The sequence below is a fragment of the Chrysoperla carnea genome, chromosome 3, assembly GCF_905475395.1.
Source record: "Chrysoperla carnea chromosome 3, inChrCarn1.1, whole genome shotgun sequence".
In the NCBI taxonomy this organism is placed as follows: domain Eukaryota; kingdom Metazoa; phylum Arthropoda; class Insecta; order Neuroptera; family Chrysopidae; genus Chrysoperla; species Chrysoperla carnea.
The window spans coordinates 61,113,038-61,131,061 of record NC_058339.1 but is presented as its reverse complement, the minus strand read 5'-3'; the positions used below and the strand labels follow the sequence as shown (position 1 = coordinate 61,131,061).

At 30.2% G+C, this 18,024-nt stretch overlaps 2 protein-coding genes, 1 long non-coding RNA gene and 1 other non-coding gene across 4 annotated transcripts; 2 read left to right on the top strand and 2 right to left on the bottom strand.

Annotated features, from left to right (window-relative positions):
* Window positions 1–7,005: 7,005 nt before the first annotated feature.
* On the bottom strand, window positions 7,006–10,864 carry LOC123296156 (fringe glycosyltransferase; the record flags this gene model as incomplete). Its single annotated transcript, XM_044877618.1, has 11 exons — window positions 10,824–10,864; window positions 10,480–10,573; window positions 10,202–10,390; window positions 10,040–10,088; window positions 9,656–9,758; window positions 9,435–9,588; window positions 9,186–9,271; window positions 8,346–8,416; window positions 8,190–8,284; window positions 7,111–7,193; window positions 7,006–7,036 (listed from the first exon to the last, which is right to left on the bottom strand). Coding segments are annotated over exons 1-11 (996 nt in total), but the record flags the coding sequence as incomplete, so codon positions are not given.
* On the bottom strand, window positions 8,650–8,854 carry LOC123295655. Its single transcript, XR_006535163.1, has 2 exons — window positions 8,818–8,854; window positions 8,650–8,702 (listed from the first exon to the last, which is right to left on the bottom strand). It is a non-coding gene; the product is annotated as an uncharacterized LOC123295655 (long non-coding RNA).
* Window positions 10,865–11,170: 306 nt separating the features above from the next.
* LOC123295178 (transcription initiation factor TFIID subunit 2) lies at window positions 11,171–17,997 on the top strand. The gene is made up of 14 exons (XM_044876425.1): window positions 11,171–11,414; window positions 11,474–11,528; window positions 11,599–11,762; window positions 11,821–12,037; window positions 12,376–12,614; window positions 12,681–13,577; window positions 13,636–13,875; window positions 14,167–14,416; window positions 14,475–15,021; window positions 15,397–15,616; window positions 15,698–15,839; window positions 16,043–16,252; window positions 16,322–16,537; window positions 16,628–17,997. Exons 1-14 carry the CDS (start codon window positions 11,353–11,355, stop codon window positions 16,853–16,855), a joined length of 3,687 nt encoding a protein of 1,228 aa, XP_044732360.1. The 5' UTR covers window positions 11,171–11,352; the 3' UTR covers window positions 16,856–17,997.
* Trnay-gua lies at window positions 15,153–15,244 on the top strand. The gene is given in 2 exon segments: window positions 15,153–15,189; window positions 15,209–15,244. It is a non-coding gene; the product is annotated as a tRNA-Tyr (tRNA).
* Window positions 17,998–18,024: the final 27 nt, after the last annotated feature.

Below are 18,024 nucleotides of genomic sequence, written 5' to 3'. Positions count from 1 at the left end.
TATTGTGTATAGGACATGACGCAAGCGCTCTGTTCTATCATATTTTTAAAGTAGTACGTAGATAGTACATGACTGAGTATATAATTATAACAGTTTATTTTGTACCTCTATATTTATTGTGAGCTTGAGATTTGGTTATTTTTCTGATCTTTGGAAAGCAACTTAAATCACCACCGAAATACCGACCATCGGTTTGCTGACATCTCTCCGTAAGGTCATGGAGAAAGTACAAGTTTTTTCGCTTCCAAAGACGACAAACCAACTAAAAACGTTATGAGTTTGCTGATGTCTCTGCGCAAGATCGTGGAGAAAGTAGAAGTTTTGACATCCAGAGCTCATTCCAAAATAGTTTGGATTCAAATCGAATCATTCGACAGTAAGTTCCTTCATTAACACACCATATTTTCACTTTTAGCTGGATGAATACACAAAAAAGTTCTTTCTCGACATCGAAAAACTATTGATATGATTTTGCAAAATGACTGATCCAATATACGGACCTGAAATTCCTGATTTCCTACTTATATGATAGATTATCTCAAATCCATCCCCTTAAAAGCAAATCAAACCATTACTGTAACAAGGCCAGAGTGTTACAAATATCTCTGCTTAGATCCCGCCTCTTTTTGTATTTCTTCCAAAATGCTTCTCTTTTCCAATGATACGGTATTGTTCTTCTTAACAACCGAATGAAGTTTAGAGTTGTCTACAATCTATTAAAACTATTTGTAATTTAATTATGTAAAAACTCTCTTGTTTACTTTGTGGAGTAAATTTCTCTATATTATCTATTTGAACTGAAGATTATTGTCAGTGTAATTCGACAACTCAGTATAATGCGTAGAATATCTCGTCTTGTTTTAAGAAGCCCTTCGCAGCGTCATACTCGTTAGTTGACACAAAAACTAATTTTGACAAACACGTGAAGCATTGACTTACAAACTCTTGCATTCGTCTCGCACTTACATCTACCAAAAGTTATGACAATATAATGTAATTTTCGTTTGGGCATACCCGGGTGTTAAAAATGTTCCGGAACAGCAGCTAAACTCAAAAAATAATGATTTTAGAAAAAAAGTTTCATATAAAAGTTGTACAGCTAAATAGGTTGCATAAACTTTGACCTTAAAGGTGATCTTGACTTTTAAGATCACTCAAAAGTGAACTTAAACTCTTATATGGTGACACATTAAAGAAAACATTAAATTAGAAAGTTATTCCTCATAAAAAACCGAGTACTTAATGTTCGAAACAATTTTTCGATAACTCAATAGATTTGGTAGAAATCGAACTCGAAAGTATATATATCCTTGATTGTTCTGCGTTCGATTTTCAACTTTTCAAAAGTATAGTCTAGTTTTCGTATAATGTTTCCAACGCATTATTTTTACTGGCTTGAATACACAAAATATTTTTGTATTTTTCTAGAACCATTTCTTTCTAGTTTGGCTGATATTCGGTAACATTTCTAACAACCTATATACCACAGCCTACGAATAAAATATAGCTTACAGATTCGACTGAATTTAACGTCGTTGTTTAAACTCACCTACCTCACAATCTCATGTATAGCTTTTGGTCTGTATACTGATGTTGTGTGGCGATCGCACCAGACTTTTCTTTGCTTGTTTTCGTTTAAACCAAAAATTTATATTGCCTCTACATATGATTTGTATAGTCCAAAAATATTTATTTAAACTTGTCGAATAGGTACATTTCTTACATTCCACAGTGCAAGTGTGTATATTTTTTGAAATATATACTAGTTTTAGTTGGAATACTTGATTTGTACCTATATTATAATATGTAGGTATTAATATGGCCATGGAAATCAATATTTTTACCTCTGTATCAGTAGATGTTATGGAGCTGTATAATCGAAACTATCGGATATTCGAAATAAATAAATCCATAACCATATTCAGAATGGCAATCGAATCAATTATAAAAAAGTTAATAAAAAATACTTTTTTAGGGACAAACTTATACTGTACTTAAAAGTAAAAAATAATTTTAATAATATTTCGGAACGCCTCGTGAGTGACTCGTAAAAAAATTAATTTCTATTTTTAGCACAATAAAAGCGCTTGGCCTTTAAATATTATTTTTTATTAAAATTATTAATTTAAAACTAAAAAAGGTATGTATTTAAAATATCGTGGAAGATATAGGTAGGTACTATAAAAATGCAATGCCATCCGTTTTAAATTTGCATGCAAAATTTCAACTCAATCGTAAATCGGGAAGTGGGTCAAATTTAACTTGTAAGAATGGGTTACAAATAACGCATAGGTGATACTAAATAAAAACTTCTAAAATATGTATATTTTTAAATATTAGAATCTGAATCTCAAAAACTCAAAGATTTATCACTACTTCAAAAATAGGTACAAAATGCTTAGCAGCCTTAAAGCAGATCGTATAAAAATTGGACTCTTTTTTGGAATTCTAGAGGTCATAGGTACGATATATGATTTCCTTCTCACACAAATGTGCCCACATTTTTGCATTTTCGGGTATTAATATGATAAAGTCGTTGTTTCAAACGATACATTTGAAAAGTATGTAAAGAAAATATTTGAGAAAATATGTAATATGTATCTCAAATGATTTTTTGTTTGTTTTTAAAAGATTTGAAAGATTTTGTGCCGCTTTAAATAAGATTTATATAGCCAATGGTCTCGTACTCGGAGATCTCAATTGTGTAAAATTCAATTACCTAACATGAAACAAATAATAATCGTTATTTTTATATTCAATCACGATCTTATCTTGTTTCTATTATCCACGAATTCGTTATTATTCAGCATAAATCCGAAATTTTACTGAAAATGGAGTAAAACGCACTAAAAAACTGGAAGATGTTACTGCAATTCACAACTTCAGTTGCTTAACTCTCTTAGTATATGGAGGGTGCCAGTATATGGAGGGAGCATGATTGTGTTTCATACTCGAACTTTTTAATTTTTATATTTACATACCTTTTGTATATAAAAAGTTAAAGGTTTACTTTCCATAATGCTTTTAGCCTGCATTTGGAACACTAAAAATATAAAATAACAGAGAAAACCTCAAAAATGTTTGTTTGTCGGTCCATCTCCTTGACAATTCAATAACTTAAAATCAATTAAAAATATTTGTTGCGTATAAAGTTGTAAAGATTGGCTTTATTTTTATATCAAAAGCTTTTGGTAGATTGGGTTAGGTTAGAGTGGCTGTCGTGGAGTGAGACACACTTAGACAAAAGGATCCATTATGATACCGAAAAAAGGGTTGGCCCATCCCCGGCCACTATTCCATGAAACATTTGGATTTGTTTAAGAATAGAAGGAGTGCTTCGACATCAACGGACTTCAGATCGGAAAGATCTTCAAAGAAAGGCTGACTCAACAAAGTCCATCTCCTCATGGTAAAGAAGCAGTAACAGAAAAGATGGGAGCGTTTCCTCTTCGTCCCCACTAAGACAGATTGTTCAGCGTTTCTGCCGCCTAGCCAGTGTCCAGTAGTAGTCGCAACGATTGATTTTGCTTATAGAAACGATATAAGATCTTCGGAATGCTTATGATTTTACTCAGATCATATCTGTTTTGTGCATTCCTCCCTCCATCTAATATTGGCCTATCTTAAGATATCACCATTCAGTAGCAGCTTTCAGTTCTCAAACGGGACTCTCGACTACTTATCGATACTTGTGCCCGACGATGGGCTAATTAACTTTTGATATCGTAAAAAGGATAGAATTCCTATAGTCTTCCTCTCTTATCAAGAGAAATGGAATCTTTAATATTTACTTACCATTCATAAATTAGCAAATAAATTTGAAAACTTATAGCGATAATTTAATATTGATTGTATTTTCAATCAATTATTTATTAATAATAATATATTTTATATTAGAGCTTGTTTGTAAGACAGGAAATTGGTAATTGATGTTTGTGATTTTGAAATAAATCATTTATTTTATATTTACACCTTATTGAACATGACGTCATATGTACCTATTGAATGTCATTCATGTTATGGTAATGGGTAGACACCTCGAGACAAAGAAATATAAAATTTTGTTGACTTTCATTTGAGACATAGTTAATAACAGTTAATAATATGTTGGAAAATTGTTCAACCCTTTTGACGCACATTTTTATATATTTTAACGAAATGGATAAATTGAAGTGCAATTCAATGATATATTTTATTGAAAGTATGAAACTTTACCTCTTAAAACAAATCGATACCAACTTACAAATTTCCAAAGGCAGCTTTCTAAAGGATTATAAACTAAGTAAACTTTAGTCCTTTATGACATTGATTTTATTCGACTTTGGTATTATTGGCGTTAATTAGAGTATCGTTTCATGGTGGAGAATCTTTACAAGTTTAAATTGTATGCTCACACTACCTTCTTTTTGTACCTCTGTGATTTTTTTGTTTGTTTTGTGTTCAGAGGGGAAAATACTTTTACGCATCATCAGGGATGGTCTAGATGTTGTGCCTGGTATGTCGGACTAGAAAAACTCAAAACCGATGTAAAACCTCCTCTGGAATCATTCCTCACAAGTGCGTTGCGAATTGATCGGAATCAACCGCGTTAGCATTACTTCAATCCAGTCTATGTTACGTGTGTTACAACGTCTGCTCCTGATATTCGTTTCTTTCTAAGATTTTATCTTGTAGAAGCTACCGCGCGTAAGCTGCGATTTTCGACCAGTTTTCGTCACGATTTAGCATGTGGACTACTTAGCTTGCCGGGTTAAGAGCTTTTCCTGCTGTCCCTTCGGTTTTATAATGTTTCCAACGTTCGCATACGAAAAACGTATGCTAGGTCCGCGGCTTTGGTCGGGCAGTACTTGCACATGGGGATGTGGTACCCCTGTGATATAGAAACATCAAAGAAGCTTGTAGAACTGTGGCGGGCTTCCTTTCCTTTTCCACCAAATACATATTTATATGCTTTTTATGCTTAGTTAAACTTGTCTATTTGTCATATTCATATGGGGGAACTATCCATACGGGCGAACTCAAAGATGAATTTGTATTGCAGTTCTGTTTTTACGAGTTAGCAGGTTACATTTTTTTTTCTCACAATATTCGAAATTGAGGGTGAAAACAAATAGAACAAAGTGAAATAGGTCTAATATTTAAACTATTTTGGTATTTTTAGTCGTTTTTAAACAAAAAATTGGCATTGGAGTAGTAATTGAATAGTGCATAGCTTTAAAATTCCATATCTTTCACTATTCTGATCCCTCAAAAATCCATTTATGCTTGAAATGCTTACTCCATGTTTCTTAATTATTATACACTTGTCCCATTAATGTCTTGAATTAACAAATATAAGTGTTAAATTTCACAATAAATATTAATTATTGTTTTGTTTTATGATTGAAAACAGTTAATTACTCATATTTGGTATTAAAAACCGCAATATGTAAATTTTATTATGCTAACGTTTTTTACAACTTATTTTTAATTTTGTCATAAATGCTTGAATTATAGGTTGGTTATTTTAAGTAAAAGGAAAAGTTAAAATTTCCAAAATATAAAATTCCAATTAAATATAAATTATAAAATTATATTGTGATAAAAAAATTCTTCACGTAATATGCTGGTAATTCAATCTAAGTATGGAGTGCAAAATTTTATATTTTTTTTTAAAACGTAGACAGGCTGCGAAGCTTATCATGGGAGGGGGGGGGGTTGATTAAAAACAAACGTAATGCAGGCTCGAAGACCCGATTTTTATTTAGAATGAAATATAGGTCAAAAGTCTGTTTTCAATAAAAAAAAGAATAGCAATTGATGGGTCATTTGTGTGTTAAGAAATATTACATCTTAAAAGGTTTAAATAAAAAACGATTGAAAACAGACATTTGACTTATAATATCGTCCAAATAAAAATAAAGTATAGAATGTATAATATCACCACTTCGAGAAATTTGAACCTGACACAATAAACATGCTGTGAGCTTGTTATCGTCACTGTTTAAATCAAAATATTGCCAAATTGGAGACCGTTTTTTTGATTATGACATTTCTTGTTAATCAATCAAACATAGAACCACAACGACAAGTGTAAAAAGACCGAATATCCAGTAGCCGGATATCCGGCACTCCGGCCTAGTAGCTTGACGAATTTTCGGATTCGGTATCCGATCAAACCACTATCCGTTTCATCTACTTGGGCCTAGGGCACAAAGATGTGACTGTTTTGAGATAAAGATTGCAAACCAAAATTAATTGACAAATATAAATGTTTTTACAGTTCTTTAATTGAAAGAACTAAACGAACTTACCAAATTTTAATTTTTTTATATTGTTTGGGGTAAAGGTACTCACCTTTCTATCACTTCTTCATTTGTGCACCCGCTACTGTTCTTATAGAGCATTAATAATTAATTTTTTTATATTTCAATGTTATCAAATTAGAAATTTTAACTGTTTATAATAATTTCATATTTTATGGAGACTTTATTATTCATATATAAATTAAATAATCAACATTCACTATCTTTCAAGCAATTTCCCCAAAACTACCTTAAAATGCACAAAATCTGGTTCATTTTTCGATTAAACGACAATTTTCTGAGAAATTCGACTGGAACTGCTTTGGGATATTACTTCGCGCATACGATTTTAGTCGAATTCTCATAAACTAGCCGTTTAAACGAAAATGAACCATATTTTATACTTTTTTCAAGTAATCTGAAGATTTAGTATCATTAAAAAATCACAAATTTTATTTCGGAATTCGATGAAACTTGATGTTTAGTACAAATTTGTCTTTCAGGAAACAAAAGAGAAGGAAACTGATACTCCACTTGATTAGCATGCAACTACTCTCAGACAAAATTTGCCCAACATCATATCATGCAAAAGCTATAATGTCTAACATACAAAATTTTACAAATAACAAAAAAAATTAAAATATTTACAAATTTGATATGCTATAGTATTTAATAAATAAATAATATATAAAATATTTTTTTAACTACAAATATCGGATTTTGGAAACAAAAAACAATGCAACGACATGAACCTAAAAGCAATACTAAAGCTATTAAACACATAATGGTATTAATAAATTTTACGCTACAATAAAAAATAAAATACCTGGTTGGATCGTTTTCTATATCGAATCCATCAATGTTTAATACATTTGATTCGTCACGATTTAAATCATAGCTAAACGAGATCTAAAATATAAAAAATACAACGTTATTGAAAAATGAAACTAATGACGGAACAATTTTTTATTATTAAAAAGTTTTTTTCATAAACCTTAACCAATAATAAAAGTGAAAGTTTTTTATTCAAGAACTTAAGATATATTGCGAACTATAGTATCGCCATCTGTGAGTGAATTAAAAGAAGTTATTAGAAATCTTAGTCGGTAATGTAGAATAAACACATTTATATGAATGTAGGTCAAAATAAATATATAATAGGGTATTCTACTATTTTTGAAAAAGTACCTAAAAATGTTGATTTTGCTAATAAAAAGCCACCAAAAATTTATTTCGGAAAAATACACACGCTTTCTTGCCAAAAACTATTAAATTTTAAACCTTTTTTAAACTGTCAAAAACGCGGGCATCCAATTTGATGACGTAATATCGGTATCATTATACGAAATAACACAAATAAGTTTGACAGATTCATAGACATCTGATTATAATAAATATATATACTTATTATCTATGGATATATTATACCCAGCTGTCTACACTGAACTAACTGATGGTCTAAGGCTCATACCGATATGACATCACAGCAGTGCTTGCCCGCGTTTTAGGTCACGTGATATACAATTTAAAAATTACGATTTTTAATTTTAATATTTTAAAAGAAAAATGTGCTTTTATGACTCGATCTCAGAATATTTAAGTATATTTTTACATAAATTTTAACTTTTTTCAAATTTTTTCATAATTTATTTTTGACTAACGATAATACCCTATGATTAATACTTTTTTGAACGTTTTTTAATATTTCCAAACCCGAAAATAAATTTGTGCATTTCATAGCTCCTTTATTTGAGATCGATAAAATAATGGTACATGCATTTTTCAAGTTAGAGAATGAAATGTCGTAGAATAGCTATTTTAACAAACTTGCTATGTTGCCAGAAATGAAACTTATACAAGGGCCTGAATAAACAACTTGTTCATTTTAGTTAACATAAAATTTACCTGTTTTCGAATATATTCTTTAGTAAATGACGGTAATGTTTCTAAATGCGAATGAAATTTTTCAATTTCAGTCAATCGAATATTTAACAAATTTTCTAAAAAAGTAAAGTATTTTTTATTTAAAATTTTGGAGAAAAAATGAAATATAATACTAACCTACTATATATCCTATGGTTACATCGTCAGGTGCTCGAAGTTTATTACCAATTGTCATGAATTTGCCTCCACTGGAATAATAAATATATTGTGCAAGTTTTTTACGTTGTCTATTGTCCAAGCGAGCAAGTTAAGCGTAGGAAGCAAGTGCGTTTGCTTAACCACTCAAATGAAAAATAAAATCGTACGAACTATTCATATCAGTTTTTTATTACGAATGCAGGATAAGTGCAGGGGCGTAACTACCGCCGTATCAATGATACGGGGCCCCCGGGCTACAGAGGCCCCCAGACTAACAATTTACACAATGTATATTTAACCATGTAAACTCACAGCAGCATATTAATGCATCCCTATCTTATAGTATTTGGTTACAAGAAAATACCATCGATATTTTATTGTAAAGTGAAATCAATAGTAAAATTACATTTTGGAGAGATTTATATCTAATTATGATCCTATTGTAAAATACCTTATTTTAAAACCGAAGGGGGCCCGCAGCTCAAAGGGGCCCCTCAACCAATTTTGATATAGGGCCCCTCCAAGGCGAACTACGCCACTGGATAAGTGCCAATCTTATTGCTAACGCACACTTTTGTGGATTATTCTGCCCATTCTAGTCAAGTTGTATCAATATGAAGTGGTGAAGTATTAATTCACCTTGAGCTGGATTGATTTAATACGGTCTGGCTTTTTTTTTTGCTCGCAATAGAAGAGCGATATATATAGAACTAAAATTACACTTTTCCTGCATGGGTAATGCAAAAATATGTAACATTTTTAAATATGCGTACACTAACGTAAATTTTCATAAAATTTTCGATAATGAATGTTACAAACCTAATAATTGTGGCCATTTTTAGTACTAGTGCTTTACTCATACAAAAACCAGCACCACCCGTGGCAAACCAATACAATTTTTTGGCCTGAAATCAATTCGTTTTCAAAAATAATTAAAATGATGTGTCAAATAAAGGACATTTACTAATAAACAGAACTTATTTTGAAATGATTTTCTGATGATTTGTACAATTATTACTTTAATAGATTTAAACATAAATGTATTATGAAATACAGAAAATACTTCACCTTTCGTAATTGCTTCTTTGGCTTATGAAGTTCCATTGGAACAGGTACTGACTTTTTACCTAAATACCATTCGTTTAAAGGGCTATACTTTTGTAAAGTACTAAGTAGTTGAATCGCGTTCACATAATTATCATCATCAAAGTGGCAAAACCATCTAAAAAAATATTATGAATTGTACTTGTAAATTTTGTTTTATTATGAAGATGTGAAAATGACCTTACTTTTTATTACTTTTAATATAAGAATCTAATTCGACAGACATTTTACAACATAACGATTTACGATTATGTGATTGTGGACAATTTGTATTGACTAAGTGACCACCTAAAGAATACAAAAAATATTTAAATCGTACTACTTCTTACTCATTTAACTTTGTTTTTTATATCTTCGTAAAACATGGAAACGCAAATAAATAGTTTTTATAGTTAAAAAAACAAAAATACAATTTAATTTCCCAGCTATTAGATTAAAAAATTATCGCATGAAAAGTTCTAAACACTATTCATCAAAAAACAAAAACAGGAGCTTATCAAAAGAAAAGGCCAAAGTTAAATGGGTGAATTTTATTGCTATACTTAGAATAATGATATAAGTTTAATTACTTGTAAGTTCATAATATTGGTCATTATCGGCATCGGTGAAAAACCAAGTCTAAAATTTTAGAAAATATATATAAAATAGTTTTTATTACACTAGTTTATCTTTGGCTCACTATTCGTGCCAAGGCTTAATTGTATATGTTTATACATTATTATAAGATATACCTGATCTTTCACTAATTGAAACCATGTCTTAATTAAAAGATTAACTCGACTCGAAAGAAATTTATCCGTAGTTTTTACACTTATAAATATATCGCTTAAAGTAATCGTTTGATTTTTAATTATGAAATGCTTTTGTGGAACTTTTTTCGGAACCTCATTAAGATATTTTATACCGATTTTCTGATTATCCTAAAATTAAAATTATATTGTTGAATGCTTTTTTCATTAAAACTTTTACTGAATTTTAAGTAATTTGCCTGTTGCTTTTTGATACTCACTTGTTGATTCTGATTAGGTAGTTGTTCTGTTTGAATATAAATAATAATTGAAATTAAAATTATAATACAGAATACACAGATTAAAACTTTAGGTCTAATCCGACAATAAACTTTCATAATAAATTTGTAGTTTTTTATTAATTTTAAATAACATTAAATAATAAATAATTAATTATAGACATAATTAGTTTATAATCTGTAAGATTTATAAAATATGTTTAAAATAAGGTTTAAGTGACAAATTTTTTCCTGAATTGTGAGAAAATAAACCCATTCACTAGTTTTTGAACATGCTAAACATCCTTATTTAAATTTTTGTAACTTGTAATTGTAAACAAACTAACGTGTCAATAAGTTTCGTTGTACTATCGGTTACAGACGGCATAATTTGTCAGGGCAAAAAATTGACAAACAATTTCAGTTCTATTGAATCATAAGGAATTTTTTTTGTTAAAAATAAATATTGTATGAATCGATGAATCGTATGCAGGCATTTATAAAAGAACGTAAGAACGTAAGAACGTAAGTCGTAATTCATAAGATATTGAACAATAAAATTTCAATTTATATTAGTTGGCCATGATAAATTACACCGTGTGTAATAGACTCCACCGTGTGTAGTTTGTTGTGTAAATCATTTGAGAGCGTTCTTATAAGTGATTTTGTAACTGACTTAGTAGAACACAGCCAATTAAAATGTCATTCTAGAACCTAGATCGTTTTTGTTATTAAACATAAAATAACCTATGCGGCATTTTAAAATGTTGTTGATAGTACAAAATAAAGGATTATATTAACATTTCATGCTCTTTGCATTTCATTTTATGTCTATTCCAATCACATAACTTAAGTGTATGCATCAAAGTCATCAAAATGCAGCAAACGCCGAAACCAAGAAAAGAAAAAACTGCCGACAATATTCGACCATATAAATTATAAGTATTACAGACTTCAATTGCATATTTAAAATTATTAAAAATTATTCAATGTTTACAGCCCATCAAATATTAAGTTTAACCGGCATCAGTTTTGAACGTAAAAGTATCATTGTAAGTCTTTACTCTTTACATCAAGAAATTTAAAGAAAATTTTATGATAATTTGAATTTATTTTATTTAGGGTTTTGTTGAATTAACAATCGTGCCGCTACGTGATAATTTAAGACACATTAAACTCAATGCGAAACAATGTCGTGTGTATAGAATATCATTAAACGAAACATATGAAGCTCCATTTCAATATTTTGATCCCTTTTTGGATATTTGTCAAGGAGATACTAAAACGTAAGTTTACATAAAAAATTACTAAAAGTATAGACTACATACTTTTTTTAAATTTTAGACGATCTCTTGATTTTTTCTCAAATCATCACCTTTCCGCTGCTCTAAAAGTTGATCCAGATAATAATGCTGGGGAATTATTAGTAACTATACCCCCGGAAGCATCTCATATAGTTGCAGAAGGACGTGGTTTACGGATTGGTATAGAATTTTCTCTAGAACAGCCACAAGGAGGAGTACATTTTGTGGTTCCAGAATGTGAAGGAACTTTAGTTGAGGTATGTATTTTCATTGTTATACCTTGTTTTTATAACCTAATCAACCAAGTTAGGGTTTTAGCTTCAAATCCATTTATAGTCAACAGATTTGGATAATTTTTTTGTTGAAAATTTTCCCTTTTGCCTATTATCGACATGTAAAGGGTAAAAAAGGAACAAACGTTTACCAATCCCTTTCTCGCTGACTATTGTGTATCTTCCAAATGTACTTCAGGATTTTGAAAAGGAAAGAAAATCAAATTAGCAAAATAATTACAAGGCAATGCAACGTCACTTTTGTGTCACCCTGTATAGTAATAGTATATATGCCTATTACATCTATATATTTGACCTTACAGAGAGCAGCGCATATGTTTACATATACACATGGAAATTCGTCACGATTATGGTTTCCATGTGTTGATAGCTATGCTGAACCTTGTACGTGGAAATTAGAATTTACTGTTGATGACAGTATGACAGCTGTATCATGTGGTGATTTAATTGAAGTTGTCTACACGCCTGATCTACGTCGTAAAACTTTCCATTATACTGTGAATGTACCAGTTTGTGCTCCAAATATCGCTTTGGCTGTAGGGTAAGTTTCAATATTTAAAAAAAATTTGATTCAGTTTCTAAAAATTAAACGTTTGTTACATTTTAGACCTTTCGAAATATACGTGGATCCATTTATGCATGAAGTCACACACTTCTGTCTTCCACAATTATTACCATTATTAAAAGTAACAACAAGATATATGCACGAAGCATTCGAATTTTATGAAGAAACTTTAGCCAATCGATATCCGTTTTCATGTTATAAACAAGTATTTGTAGATGAAGTGGAACAAGACATATCTGCATATGCCACAATGACTGTTTTTAGTACAAATTTACTTCATTCCGCAGCTATTATCGATCAACAATACATATCGCGTAAAGCGATGGCTTTAGCTATTGCCGAACAATTTTTTAGTTGTTTTATAACAATACAAAATTGGTCCGATATTTGGCTACCAAAAGGTATTGCATTATATTTATGTGGTTTATATGCAAAAAAATGTTTTGGTAACAATGAATACCGAGAATGGATTCAACAGGAATTACAAGAGGTAGTTAAATATGAAGAAAAATTTGGTGGTATTATATTAGATCCCAGTCAGGCACCGGCACCGTTGCCAACGACGTTAAATCAACCATCAGTTGCACAAAAACCAGCTGATTCGAGTTTTTACTTTCCTATAAGAAATTTCCATACAATGTCTCCAAAATACGTGGAAATTATGCATAAAAAATCACATCTTGTTATTCGTATGTTAGAACATCGGATTGGACAAGAATTACTGTTGCAAGTATTTAATAAACAACTGTCTTTAGCGGTAAATGCTGCTTCGCAAAAAATTGGCAGTGGCTTGTGGAGTCATATGTTAATCAGCACTAACGTATTCACAAAAGCAATATTCACGGTAACAGGAAAAGATATGGCTGTATTTATCGATCAATGGGTTCGTACTGGCGGACATGCAAGATTTCATTTGAGTTCCGTTTTTAATCGAAAAAGGTATTATATAACTTATTATAAACTTTAAATTGATTTTCTAAATAAAATTAATGTTTAGAAACACTGTGGAATTGGAAATTCGACAAGATGCAACAACTCAGTGTGGAATAAGAAAATATGTGGGACCACTGTTAGTCACCATACAGGAATTGGATGGCACATTTAAACATACACTTCAAATTGAAAATACGGTTGTTAAAGCTGATATTACTTGCCATTCAAAAAGTAGAAGAAATAAAAAGAAAAAAATTCCTTTGTGTACAGGAGAAGAAGTTGATATGGATTTAAGTGCAATGGAGTAAGTAATTTTCATTGTTGCTCCATTTTCAAATGGTTTTTTAGAATTACTTGAAATGAAAAATATCATTTGTTGATGATTGTTTCTTAAAAATAAAACTTTAATTCCAAATTGCCTCAACTTGGGTCATTTTTCATCCAGGCAATCATATTTTTCCTTACATATGGACTATTACATATGGACCAAGGATTTCAGCCGTCTCTTGGTCCAGCAATTTTTTTTCAGATTTTAAATAGAATATGCTAAAACAAAATAGCCAGCGCTAAAACCAAATGAAATTTTTTATTTTAGTGATTCGCCGGTTTTATGGATACGCCTCGATCCTGAAATGACATTATTACGTTCGACCATCATTGAACAAGCTGATTATCATTGGCAATATCAGTTACGACATGAACGTGATGTTACCGCACAAATGGAAGCAATCGCAGCTTTAGAACGGTATCCAACACCAGCCACGAGATTAGCATTAACAGATACAATTGAAAATGAACAATGTTTTTATAAAGTTCGATGTCGAGCTGCACGATGTTTAACAAAGGTATTTCTAACATTACTTAAATTTAAGCACTTGTCTAAAAAATTATCTACGATTTTAGGTTGCAAACACTATGGTATCTAATTGGGCAGGTCCTCCAGCTATGTTAGCAATTTTTAGAAAATTATTTGGTTCATTCTCATGCCCTCATATAATACGACAAAATAATTTTACAAATTTTCAACATTATTTTCTACAAAAAACAATTCCATTAGCTATGGCTGGACTAAGAAATGCACATGGCATTTGTCCACCCGAAGTGATACGATTTTTACTCGATTTATTTAAATATAATGACAATAGCAAAAATCGCTATTCTGATAATTATTATCGTGCAATGTTAGTTGAAGCATTAGGTGAAACAGTAACACCAGTTGTATCTGTTGTACAACCTGGTACAGCAAATACTGCTGAATCACTTAGCGCTGATACGAAATTAGTATTAGAAGAAGTGACGAGAATATTAAATTTGGAGAAAATGTTGCCATGTTATAAATATACAGTAACTGTTGCATGTTTATATGCAATTCGTAAATTACAAAAATTCGGACATTTGCCAAGTAGTGCAAATTTATTTAAAAATTATGCCGAGTATGGACAATTTGTTGGTAAGAATTATTAAAAATTTGATTTTACTTATTATTGGGTATAAAATATTACAAAAGATGTTTATTAAATTCCTTAAGATTAAAAAAAAAAAGTTTATATCAATATCTTTTTTAAGATATATTTACCACAACCTTCGATAGCTCAGTTGGTAGAGCGGTGGACTGTAGAGGTTTAAAATCAATAGTAATCCATAGGTCGCTGGTTCAAATCCGGCTCGAAGGAATCTAATTTTTTTTTTAAATATAAATAAATTTCTTTAGCCAATTGATAAGTCTTTAAGGAAATTGATTTTTCGATATTTTATATCCCAAAAAGGGGCAGCTATTCTCTATTTTACTTGATTACTATAATTATCCATTAATTATTTATTACAGATGTACGAATTGCTGCTTTAGAATGTTTGGTTGATTTTGTTCGAGTGGATGGACGTTGGAATGATTTATCAGATCTTTTAGACATTGTTGAAAATGATCCTGATCCAGGTGTACGTCATCGACTTGCTCGATTTTTGATTGAACAACCACCTTTTGATAGAGCACATCGTCAACGTTTAGACCGTGAAGAATTAGTTCACAGAATTTGGAATAATATTAAGTAAATATATTTTTTAAGTTTTTTTTTAAATATAGAATTTAAATTTTTATATATCCATAAAATATTTTTAATGTTTTTTAGTGGGATGTTGTCACACGATACAAAGCTACGTTGTGATTTAGTTGATTTGTATTATACGCTCTATGGTACAAAGCGACCAGTTTGCTTACCTGTACCAGAATTGGCTTCGTTAATTAAGCCACAAAAAGTGGAACAACATGAAGTAAGATAATTTTTTTTATATAATATTGGACCGATGAGGTTTTTTTGTTTTTTAAGAACAAAAGAAATTTTGATTATTAGTATATTATCAGTATTAGTAGTAAATCAGTAAAGTATAGTATAGTATATTATCAGTAGCTAGAAACATTCCTACAAACTATTTCATTTTTATGCCTCATTAACATTTTTATATGTTTTTTTAAGCCTAAACCAGTTATACCCCGGCCACAGCCAGTACCAACATCTAATATTGTAAGAGAGGTAGAAAAGGCAATAAAGCGACGAGCTGAATCACCATTGTTGGAAATTCAACAAATTCCACAACAAATACATAACGTATATACCGATGACAAAGTTGAAATAACCGCTTTAGATATAGTTTCTGCAAATGAACCCCATAAAGTAAAAGTTAAGGTATACCTAATTTGATTAACTTTAAAACTTTTAAGATTTTTAGGTTAAAGATGAGTGTTTTGATTTTAGGAAGAAAACATGCAACAAAGTATGTCTATTCAAAGAATTTTACCACAATCAACGCAAGTTGTGGCAACACCAGTAAAACAAGAATACTTTTCTGATAATTCGGCATCATTACCCGGAATTATGGGACAGTCAGGTCCTGTTGGTTTCGAACCAGGAATGTTCCAAAAACAACAAACAGATATGAAACATCATAAAGATAAAAATGATCCAACAAAGGTAATTAAACATTTTATCATAATAAACATTTTTACGATTTATGTTAACTTTTCACTGGATCCTCGGTTTTATATTTAATATTATTTTCAGAAAAATAAAAAGAAGAAGGATAAGAAAAAACATAAACATAAACACAAACATAAGCATGATCATAAACACAATAAAGAGAAAGAAGGTAAAGAAGGGAAAGAAAAAATTAAAAAAGAACAAAAAGATGTAACTACAGATTCTAATAAATCATCTAAAATAAAAGAAGAAACTTTAAGTTCTCTAAGTTCTACGCCCAGCCCTGCGTCTGTTACGAAAGAAGTGTTGTAATATATGTGATTTAATTGAAGCACAGAGTAGAACTAAAATATCTATCATAGATTTATATTAAATTTAGACCACCCAATAAATATTATCCTGTGTGTTATAATTATATCTCTTATGTTACAAAAATTGTCCTCGTCGTTTATTTGTATCATAAAAATATAGCTAAAGTTTGTCATATCAAGCATGGAGACTACACAAAGGGATCGAACTCCATGTAACCAAATGACTGTCACAAATATGATGTAAGTAGTGATCCTTTTGCATCGGGATAGTGCAAAAGGAGTGCAGAACGAGTGTAAGGCGCGAGTTTGGTTTAGAAAATATAACGCATTTATGTAATATTTCTTTCTTATGTTCATATATTTTTGTATTTATTTCGTGCAATGCACTTTGGCGTAAAAAGAAGACTAACGACACTAGAGATACAAATAATTCGATCTCCTTGTGTAGTCTCCATGATATCTACATTCAACCGAGTTCTATGTTTTAATATAAGTTTGTGATAGGTGTGAACGAATCAAATAAATGATTTTATGAGAAATGAGTTTGATCATTAAATAAATACATATAGATATTTAAAGTTTTCCAAAAATCAACACAAGACATTGGTAACAATCCGCGAACTTGAGATTTTGTTGCAAAATAGTTCAAGCAAAAACTTAAGTTGTTATTTACATATATATATAAATAGTTTGACTTATAATTAATTTTAAATACAGGATAATTAACTTGCGTAAATTGCTTTTACTATGTCATTTACGGCATGTTTGGATCACTTGAGACTATCAAGAAAAACTATCCCCGCGTTGTTAAAACTTAAACAACAGATCATGATTGTATTCTATAAAAATAACAAATCTAATGACTTAAGCTATGAATAAATTTTTTTCAAACTATTTTTTAAGCAAAAAAAAAAAAAGATGTTTCAATCCTAAATGGCTTGAACCCTTAACCTAAATAATCTTTAAAATAGCACGTGCCCCAATTATCACGCTTTAAACAAGACATCCTGTACAAGGAAATCAAAATAGATTAAATGCTAAAATGATAATGTAAATTTTTCCTTAGAGTTTCGATGGGTTTTGTGTTGGTTTGAAGAAGTTATAATTATAATATTGTAATCATATTCAAATAAAAATGTTAATAATTTATCTAGAGTTTATTTTTATTGA